Genomic DNA, 10,821 nt, shown 5'->3' on the forward strand with positions numbered 1-10,821 from the left:
CAAAATTGGCACCTTTTTAAAAACAGAAAATGAATATATGTACATACAGATTGTTTATTATCTTATTATTGTACAATATACAATAGTCTGTTTATCATGTGATAAATATGCTGTGTATATATATATATATATATATATATATATATATATATATATATATATATATATATATATATATATATATATATATATATATATATATATATATTTATATATATAGATGCATAGATACATAGATAAGTAGAAAGATAGCTCATATATATGTAATTTTTTATATTTTTTATTTCTCTTTTCTTGTTTCCTTTTCTTTAGTTTTTGTTTTCATCAGCAGTGCTCTTTTGCCAGAAATTGTTTGTATTAGGGAATTGATTGGATATTTTTTAGTGTGCTTGTGTGTGTGTGTGTGTGTTTGTGTGTGTGTGGGAGAGAGTGTGTGCGAGTGTGTTTGTGAAAGAGAGAAGCAGTCAGTCATGCAGTACAAGAAACTATTTGTTCTTTAGTGGCATATCAGATCAATATGGACTCAACAGTTTTCACACAGGTTTCCATTCTGTCCTTCTAGCTCCGAAGTCGACGAGCCCAGTATTAAAGTCTCGCCAACCCCACAACAAGAGCCTCGACAGTCCAACAGCCAACGATGCTGGCTCCCAAATCATTAAGACCACATCCTCGGTGAAGAAATCTGTAGCCACTATATCTGTCCACACAACTACCTCATTACCTGATCTGGATGCCAAAAATTCATCAAAAACTGTTATCGGGGAAAGTGATGACGAATTAGACAACGGTTGCGAAAGAGGTAATTCCTGTTTTGGATGATGCATTCTTGTTCCTCATTATCATCATAATCATCATCATTATTTATTATTATTTATATAATATTATTTTTATTTATTTATTTATTATTTTATTTCTTTGTTATTATTATTTATTATTTTATTTCTTTGTTATTATTATTTATTATTTTATTTCTTTGTTATTATTATTTATTATTGATTATTTTTTGTGTGATAGTTGTCATTATTGTTATTGTTTTTGTTATTATTATTATTACTATTACTTTAAGTATTATTATTACTATTGTTATTATTACTTTTGCTATTACTACTACTATTATTATTATTATCATTATTATTATTATTGTTGTTGTTGTTGTTGTTGTTGTTGTTATTAATATTATTATATATACAACTCTCAAAGTTAAAACTAGATGTAACCTTGAAATCAAATTGCAACAAGCAAAATCAGATTTCAAGTACTTTTTGTATTATTATTATTATTATTATTAATATTATTGTTGTTTGATAGTTGTTATTATTATTGTTTTTGTTATTATTATTTTTGTTTTTGTTATTATTATTATTACTTTAAGTATTACTATTACTATTGTTACTATTACTTTTTACTATTATTACTACTATTATCATTATTATTATTATTATTATTATTATTATTATTATTATTATTATTATTATTATTGTCATTGTTATCATTATTGTTATTATTGTTGTTTTTATTATTGTTATTTGACAGCTATTATTGTTATTATTATTTTGGTTATTATTATTATAAGTATTGCTCTTACTATTGTTACTATTATTTTTACTATTATTATTATTATTATTATTATTATTATTATTATTATTATTATTATTATTATTATTATTATCATTATCATTATTACTATTACTATTACTATTATATCTATAATTATAATCACCACCACCACCACAATTATGATTACTATTACTGTTACGATTGTGATTACGATAATGTATAATTCATAACCTTTCCCCCCAGATACCTCAGAAGAAACCAGCCCGGTGATCCAGCGGAAGACTGTCAGAGTCATGGAGGTGTCAAATGGCACCTCGCCCTCCTCTCCCTCCTCTTCATCTACCTCCACCGCCAGCAGACTAGAGGAAAAGAAGGCGCCCATCCGTCTCTCAAAGCCTCTGTTTGTCCAGCCGCCTAGCCCAGACCAGAAGGACTATGATGCGGAAACAGATGACGAGGATGGACCTCCCACCTCCTCTGACAACCCCCTGGGAGGAGTCCCCATGAAAGTTCTAATTAACAGCCTCTCACCCAGCAAGTCTGTCTCGAGTACGTCGATGGACCAGGACCAAGACAGCCAGGATGGTATATTTATTCGGGTCAAGGTGAGGCTTTACTGACGTCTCATGAGCAGTGTAAAGGTATAGTGAGGGTGCAGGAATAACTTGAACATAGATAGGGATGCTGGAGAAAGGGAGATGACCTGATCTGACCTGATTTGATCAATTCCAGCCTAATGTATTCTAACCTAAGCAAACTAGTCCTATTCTAGGAATAAATACCACTCATAGATTTTGTCTTATCATTTTATTGTTATCCCACAGCCTGCCAAGAGAGCACGACTTGTGGTATCAGATGACGATGATGATGATGCCATCAAACCTCCAACAAAGAAGATGCAGCTCAATGGCCATTCTGACTCAGATAGAATCACTGGTGAAGATGATGAGAAGATTGAGCAGTATATTGAGACTTTTGAAAGCCTTTATCCAAAAATTGAGAAAATGGTATGTTGTCTGGTAATTTTCTGAGGGATGAGTCAGAGCTGGATTTGCTTTAGATAATAAGCTGTTTTTTTAATCTTGATTTTTTTTATGTGACTGATTGGGTTAGTGAAAGGGTAGAGGAATTGATTTTATTCAATTGTTCAAGCTGTTTTTTGGAGAGGAAAGTCAGAAATATGTATTGTATAGATTTTTTTGTGTGTTGATGAAATAATGATGTGATTTACAGGTGATTTCTAGGTTTTATGATTATAGATATTTATATTAATCATCTCAGTATGAAAAAGGTCAGCCAGTTATTTATTGATGATTTTGATAGTGATTGACTTATTGACTGTCTTCTTCTTTGTTTTGTTTTGCTTTGCTATGTAAAGTTATTCTATCTCAACTTCAGGAAATGATGGATGTGTTCAGAAAAAATGAATGGGATGCCCAGTTGACCATAAGAGATTTGGATAAATTAGAAAAAGAGAGAAAACTGAAGTTTTTGCAAGAACAGAGACTGAAGAGAGAAGAGGAGAGAAATTCAAAAAATTCTGAAAGAGAATTACAGCAGATGAAGAAGAATGCCAAAAAGGAAAGGGTCAAAGCACAAAAGGAATCCTGGAAAGGTTTGTGTTTGCTTGGATATTTTTTGTGAAGTATTGATTATATCCTTTTGCAACATTCCCAGTAAATATATAAAAGAATATTCTTATTAATGATGATCATGACAGGAATCATGAATTCTGTTGATATGATTTATATCAACATAATAGATAATAGATGATGATAATGATGAAAATGATAATGATATTGATATAATTTTTTGAGGTACAAAAAGGAAATACATTCTTAGAAGATTCTAATTATGTGACTTAAACCCATGTAAATAATTTCTATTGGACTGGTTAAATATCTCCATAAAGATTATCCTTAATGCTAATTTTGTTCATATTTTAGCAAAAGCTGCAGCAAGGATAGAGGAGCAGGATATGGAGGAGGAGGAGGAGGATTACAATTTTGGAGGGTCGAAGGTGTATGACAGGTAGGTCAGCTAGATGGCTTCAAGGATGGAAACTTGAAGTATAAAATATTATGATATTTAGAATAGGCTTGTATTATATAGGAGATAACATATATCTGTCTTGCTGAAATTTGTTTGAATACAAGTTATGAGAAAGATTAATGTACAAGATTGTTGTGAAATACATAAGAATGTTTCTTATATGGACTGCTTAAAACAAAGCTTTGCTATCAAGAATTATATACTTTGGAAAAAAAATATCAATGTAATTAACCCATTGGATGCGGTTGTGTCATGGAAATCTTGATGCCAAAAATATGGGTAGTGGGTTTCATAAGTAGCCAACATCCCGGGTGTGCAGTTTGTAGACAGGGTGTGTGCAGACATACATGAGTGGTGACAAAACTCTGTGCCTCCCCTTTGCAAAGTTATTTTGTGTAAACTTTTTTTTAGCCTTTTTGCCATTTTCCAATACCCATAATTATCTTTTGATTTGCTTTATCCAGATGGTAATACCTGATTTTCCTTGCATAGACTCCATATTATCTCACTATGTAGTAAATAAGTATGGAAAATTTGGTCATATGTGTTATATATCTCTGTTTTGGTAATTTCCATAATACAACTAGTGCCACAGGTCACAGCGGCCAGGAATACGGAGCACAGCTTGGAAATGGCATCCTCCATGGAGCAGGCGTTCTTCCAGTTACGGCTTATGAATGTTACATCCCTCATTCTTTTATCGATAGGAATAATACTAAAGCCTCCTCCTAAGCTGCAAATGAGTCAAATAGCGAGTCTTTTTCGTCACCCTGGCCTTCGCTTGTGATGACAAGTTGACATCACCTGGCCCACAGCCATGTTGCTGTATGACGACATGTTCACGTCACCCAGGTCTCAACCCAGATTTATCCATGACAGGACTATAATGTCATCCAGATCTTTAGGGTTAATTACATTGATAAAGAATGTAGAGATAGTTTGAATATATACATATATTTATTTATTTGTTTATTATTTTTTTTTTTTTTTTCTAAAGAAAAAATACTGTTGTTAACCAACCCAAGGTCTTTTTAGATAAATTCTACCTTAACAAACATGAATCCCCTTCCAGTGATGCTGATTCTGATACAGAACCGGACACACAGATGACCACTGACCGGCAGCTGGTATTGCAGTTCTTTAATGAGGGGTCTGTGGGTGAACTAGCGGCCATCAGCGGCTGCTCTAAGAAGAAGGCAGAGGTTGTTGCTCAAATTAGACCCTTCAAAGACTGGAAAGATATTGTGAGTTGTGCCTATTTGTATGTATGTGTGTGAGATAAAGACTGGAAAATCATTATTAAATCTCCCTTTTTGAAATAAGGAGTATTTTGTGTGGGCTTATTATTTAACATCTTTGCCTTTTATTCTCAATAGGTTTGTTGGCTTTTGTCCCTTTTTTTTTATCCTTGTTTTGGTATGTTTTTTTGTTTTTGTTTATAGGTTTCTTATCTTGGTTTATGCTATTGTTAGATCCAACTATTTTGTACTAAATGTATTTCCCCAATTTCTTTCTAGATTGAAAAGTTCCAGACAGAGAAGTATGTTAGCACAGACCTCTTGAATGAAGCAAAGACAATCTTGCATGTAAGAAATACAGTCCAGAAGCTTATGAAGAAGTGTGAAAACATTGCCAAAGAAATGCAGACCATAGTTTCGCGGATTGTGAGCGGGGAGGAAGATGCAGGGATCAGTAAACAACCAAGCATCATGAACATGACGTGAGTGTACATGTGATTTGTATAAATATTTTCCCCCAATAGCATTTATATGTTTTTTTATGTATGTTTGCATGTATGTAATGTATATATTTGCTAATTTCCTTTTAGTTTTCCTTTTCCTTTTCCTGATCTTAGTTTGTCTTGTTTCTTTTCAAATCATGTTTGTATGTCTGTGAAGTACAATGCTTGCGGTTTAGATTGTTGAAAAATCTGACAATCAATGTACATAACCAAAATCTTTTAAAAAAAGTACATTGTTATTTTTAGAATATAATATATAACTTTATTTTTTCATGTATAAATACAGGTTGCAGATGAAAAGTTATCAGCTGATTGGATTAAACTGGCTAGTTCTAATGCACCAACAAGGCCTAAATGGTGTTCTTGCTGATGAAATGGGGCTTGGGAAGACTGTTCAAGCCATCTCCTTCCTGGCTTACATTAAGGAAGTGGAGGAACCTGATGAAATAAGTCTGATTGTGGTTCCTTCATCAACGCTTGGTAAGTTTTTGGTTTTTGCTGTCGGTTGTGATTTTTTAGTTTGTTTTTGGGTCCAGGCTTGGTTTGGGCTGTGCTTTGGTGCATGGGGGTCTGAGTCTCGTTGTTGTGTGTTATGATTATGTTATTCTGCTTTATGTGAAGTTTCTATAATAATGTATTGTTAATGCCATATACTAGGGTAATTTTTTTTTTTATGTAAGCTATATCATGAGGTTTATTATGGTCTCGCATTGTTGTTTGGATGTGAAACCAGAAATAAAGCTATAATGAGGTAGGGGAATAAAGGGCACATTGGTGCAAAAAGACTGATTTATGAAAAACGAAAAAAGCATGTCAAAAGAGAAGAAATGGTATTGGTAGAGAATGTTAGAGAAGAAAATGGGGAAAGTTTAGTAAATGGATGCATGCATGCATAAATGTATATATATGTGTGTGTGTGTGCGTGTGCGTGCGTGCGCGCGTGTGCGCGCGCTGGTTTATGTAGATTAGACCCTTGATGCTGGATATCTTTTCAAATTTTGGTGACTTTGGTACTTGCAGCCAACATCAAGGAGATATCCTTTTGCTTCTGGTGAAATTGCTGTCAGGTGTATATATAGTACTTAGCTGTAAAGGGTTAACATCATATTTTTTCCCATTAGATAATTGGGCAAGAGAACTGGAATTTTGGTGCCCTGCTCTCTCGGTACTCCAGTACCATGGAACTCAAGAGGAAAGGAGAGGCATTCGCATCGACATCATGAATGACAATCTGGAAGAAACACCTGACGTTATCCTGACCACGTATGTACTCTTGCTAAAATGTATTGTAAGTAAAATGTTTAAACAAAATATTTGCTCTAAACCTAGAGCACGAAATCTAATTAGCTGATAGATTATAATAGGCATTCTTATGGAAGGATGATTAAATTGTGTATTGATTGATAGCCAAGGTGTTAGCAAAATCTCATTTACTTGTTTGGATAACATAGACTGGAAGTAACTAGCTTTGTCATCTTTGATCCAGATACACTATGGTGACAACTAGCACAGAAGACCGAGCCTTGTTCAAGAAACTAAGGTTCCATACTATAGTTTTAGATGAAGCCCACATGTTGAAAAATATGGCTTCTCAGCGCTATGAAAATCTCATGAAAATTAAGGTAAGGCTGATTTCTCGTTATGTTTTTAATAGGAAAAGCATTTGTTACTACTAGTATTTTACTTCTGCACTTTTGGTGTAATATATGTTATTTTATCAGATATACCTTCCTTATCATTGATTTGTTTGTTTTCCAGGGTCAGCGTCGTGTACTGCTTACTGGAACTCCACTACAAAACAATCTCGTAGAACTAATGTCCATTCTCATATTTGTCATGCCTCAGCTTTTCGATAGCAAGAAGGAAGAGCTGAAGAGAGTGTTTTCAATGTTTCCTGTGAGTACTTGGGCATCAGCTGACCTTGATGTTTATCTGAATTTTAGAAAATAAGATGGCATGAGGATACAGTTGATGCTGCATTTATGGTGTGACAGTTGTATGGTTTTCGAGTAAGCAAAAGGAGAATGTGTTGTGTTGGTGACATTCATGCAATTATGCCATGGTGTTTGATTTATATTTATTTTTGCTTATGTGTAGTTTCTTTTATACATTTGATTTTTCTTAATGTGTATACCTTGCAATGTAAGTATTTCTGTGTATATGTTCTGTAATATGATGGTTATTTATAAAGCTTGGTCACTTTTCTTCCAATTGATTTTGAGTGAACTATCAACAGAAATCAGATGATAGTGGCAACAAGGGGAAGTTTGAGCGTGAGAGGATAGAACAAGCCAAGAGAATCATGAAACCTTTCTTCTTGCGGAGATTAAAGTGTGATGTACTTAAGGTAAAGACAATTATAGTATATCTTGAATAATGTTGAAGAGGACATGATTGAATTTCAAATCATGATTTTAGATTATTACGATTTTAATGATAACTGTAGTATGAATTACTTTCTATACATAGTTGTGATATTGATTTCAGATTGTAATGGTAACTGATGATTTGATTTTTTCTTTTCTTTTCTTTTCTTTTCTTTTCTCTTTAGGATCTACCAAAGAAAACGGATGAGGTTAGATATGCCCCCATGTCTAAACGGCAGCAGAAGATATACACAGAAACCGTTGAAGCTTTCAGTAGAAAAGCCAGGCAGAATCAGGTGAGTGAGAAATGTCTGGCTGTTAATATGGAGTGGATTTGTCTGCTTTGCCCGTTGCTTTGTGAATGTTCTAGATGGAATGAATCGAAACATAATATTGAAATATTGCAGCATGAGAAGTAGGACAAAGCTCTTTGTTTGAAAGAGTGGCCTTTAGTCATTTCTTTTCATGTTTTCTTTAATAGAGTAAAACTTGCAGAATTATTTCAATATCAGACTTATTGACAAAATAGATAAACTTATCCAAAAAGGCTGCAAGCGAGTATGTTACCCCCATAAATGGGCATAACTTGAGTGAGTGATGTTGACTGATGGGTGTGCGTGACTGCTGTAATATATACTTTTATTTTAGTAATTGTTTCCTGTAGTCTCAACATCAGTGGTCTTTCGTGGCATACAGTTTCATTAGATAGATAGATAGATAGATAGCTAAATATTACATATATATATCCCTTCTTGTTTAAGTTTTTGTTATTGCCTTTTAAATTTTGCCATTTATGTAGATTCAAGGCACTGACAGTGTACCTAATGGTGCATAGTTGATTTCATGAACAGGAAGGATGTAGGCTATCTTCACATGCCATTTTAGTGTGAAATGAAATAGTAATTGCACTGCTTTGTTATTACATGATTTTCCGGATAATAATGGTTTTAGATGAACAAGGGTGCTGTGCTCTAATACCGAGTCTTTGTTCAGTGCAGAGCCATGTTTCAAATCAGGGAATATTATAGATTTAATTATAGCAAGAAAGTTTTACAGTCAGGAGATTGCTGCACCATCAAGGTTGACAGTCAGGAAAGGGTTACACATGTCTGAAAAATAGCAAAACATTAACATGCACAAATTGGAAGGATTCAGCCCAAAAGGGTTAATACAGATCTGAAAGTATACAGCAACATCTGTGAAAATGAATGCATCAGATTGAACAAGGAATTACATATAAATATTTAATAGGTTGCAAATTATACAGAAAGGTAGTCACATTATTGTTATTATTGTAATTGTTCTTGTCCTTGCTATTGTTGTTACTATTGTTATTTATTAGTGATTATCTCATATCTATTATTTTTGTATGTTTATTATCATTATTAGTAATATTACTGATATTATTATTGTTATTATTGGTTGTGGTAGTAGTAGTATTAGTAGTAGTAGTGTTAGCAGCAGTAGTAATACTAATACTAGTAGTAGTAATATGGTAGTAGTTGTAATGGTATCAGCAGTAATGGTAGTAGCAGTAGCAGTAGCAGTAGTAGTAGCAGTAGCAGTAGTAGTAGGAGTAGTAGTAGCAGTGGTAGTAAGGATAGAGATAGTAATAGTAGTAGTAGGTATTGTTATTATCATTGTAATAGTAGTAGTAGGTATTGTTATTATCATTGTTATCATACCATCATCATTATAGTTATTATTATTATGGTAATAATTATGATACATTTCCTTTTAGATTGAAATTGAACAAATGAACATGAAAAACCTGACAGAACTGGAGGAGCTGGAGGCTATAGGGAAGTCCCCGACAAAGAGCTCAGATCTAGACAGCAGCTCAAACATGGTCATGACCCTCAGAAAAATTGCAAACCATCCACTACTTACTAGGTAGGTAGAATAAGAGAAGGCGGCAATGATTGTTGCGAATGAGAAGATTGAATGGGTGAGTAATTTTTGGAAAGGCAAGATGAATTAACAAGACGTGATTTCCCAGTGGAAGATTGGAGCGTTGGTAGTGTATACTGGCTAGGAGGATGAATTTCTGGTTAAGGGGTGAGTGTATAGATTACATCCTTTTATGAGAGGAACATAAACTTGAAAATTTATAACCCCATAATTGCTGTGGGGAGTACAGAGTTTGGTCTTACATCACTAATCCTGTGTATGTGTATCATGTCTTGAGTCATGCATCAAAAGATGTTTTCTGGATTTTTTCTTTTTGGTCATTTGTTTTATGGTAAGAACATGGCATCTTGATTTTGATGTGTATGACAGTTCTCACAGGGTTCAGTGGCTTTTATTTAACCTTTACATGATCTTATTAGAATACTAGATGCTTTAATGAGAGTAAAGTAAAGACCTGGACAGAATTGATTGCCCTTGAGATCTATTCTACCTAAGACAATATTAGTCTCATTAGATGTATTGCTGTCTAATAACAATAGGTTTCAGGTAATACTTGCTAGAGATAAAAAGGATAGCAAAGCAAACAATTTTCAGATTTTATAATGATGCTGATCATGTTTGTAAATGTTTTTACTTTTTTTCTATGCAGAAAGTACTATGATGATAGCAAGCTAAGAGAAATATCCAAGGTCCTAAAGAAGACGTCACACCGGGAGTCCGTGTTAGAGTATATCGTTGAAGATTTTTCTGTCATGTCTGACTTCGAGATCCACTCAACATGCCTCATGTATCCTGTAAGTAAACATTTTTGAGGAGGATTCAGATTTCTGAATATTGAGAAAAAGAATTATTTTCTTTCTTTCTTTCTTTCTGTCCTTCTTTCTTTTTTCTTTCTTTCTTTTTGTCTTAGCTTCTTTCTTTCCTTCCTTCCTTCCTTCCTTCCTTCTTTCCTTTCTTCCTTCCTTCCTTTCTTCCTTAATTCTCATGACCTGAATAGCATAATTGAAAGAAATAGAAACAATTTGTCATTTGCATCAATTTATATATGTCTTTTTCCTTTTTTTTAGGCTGTGAGGAAATACCAGATGCCTGACGAACTCATCCTCAGTTCAGGCAAGTTTGAGCAGTTAGACGAGATTCTTCCCAAGCTGAAAAAGGATGGTAAGTTGATAGCATTATATATATATATATATA

General features: G+C 33.5%; 1 protein-coding gene across 1 annotated transcript; it reads left to right on the forward strand.

Moving 5' to 3' along the window:
• Positions 1-562: 562 nt before the first annotated feature.
• Positions 563-10,788, forward strand: Etl1 (SWI/SNF-related, matrix-associated actin-dependent regulator of chromatin, subfamily a, containing DEAD/H box 1; the record flags this gene model as incomplete). Its single annotated transcript, XM_070120316.1, is given in 16 exon segments — positions 563-799; positions 1,801-2,162; positions 2,382-2,564; positions 2,956-3,172; positions 3,504-3,588; positions 4,682-4,853; positions 5,127-5,329; positions 5,637-5,830; positions 6,472-6,613; positions 6,837-6,972; positions 7,109-7,246; positions 7,587-7,697; positions 7,902-8,012; positions 9,458-9,609; positions 10,277-10,421; positions 10,695-10,788. Coding segments are annotated over 16 exon segments (2,682 nt in total), but the record flags the coding sequence as incomplete, so codon positions are not given.
• Between the last annotated feature and the right edge of the window lie 33 nt (positions 10,789-10,821).

This window comes from Penaeus vannamei, unplaced genomic scaffold (assembly GCF_042767895.1).
Source record: "Penaeus vannamei isolate JL-2024 unplaced genomic scaffold, ASM4276789v1 unanchor4546, whole genome shotgun sequence".
Lineage (NCBI taxonomy): Eukaryota > Metazoa > Arthropoda > Malacostraca > Decapoda > Penaeidae > Penaeus > Penaeus vannamei.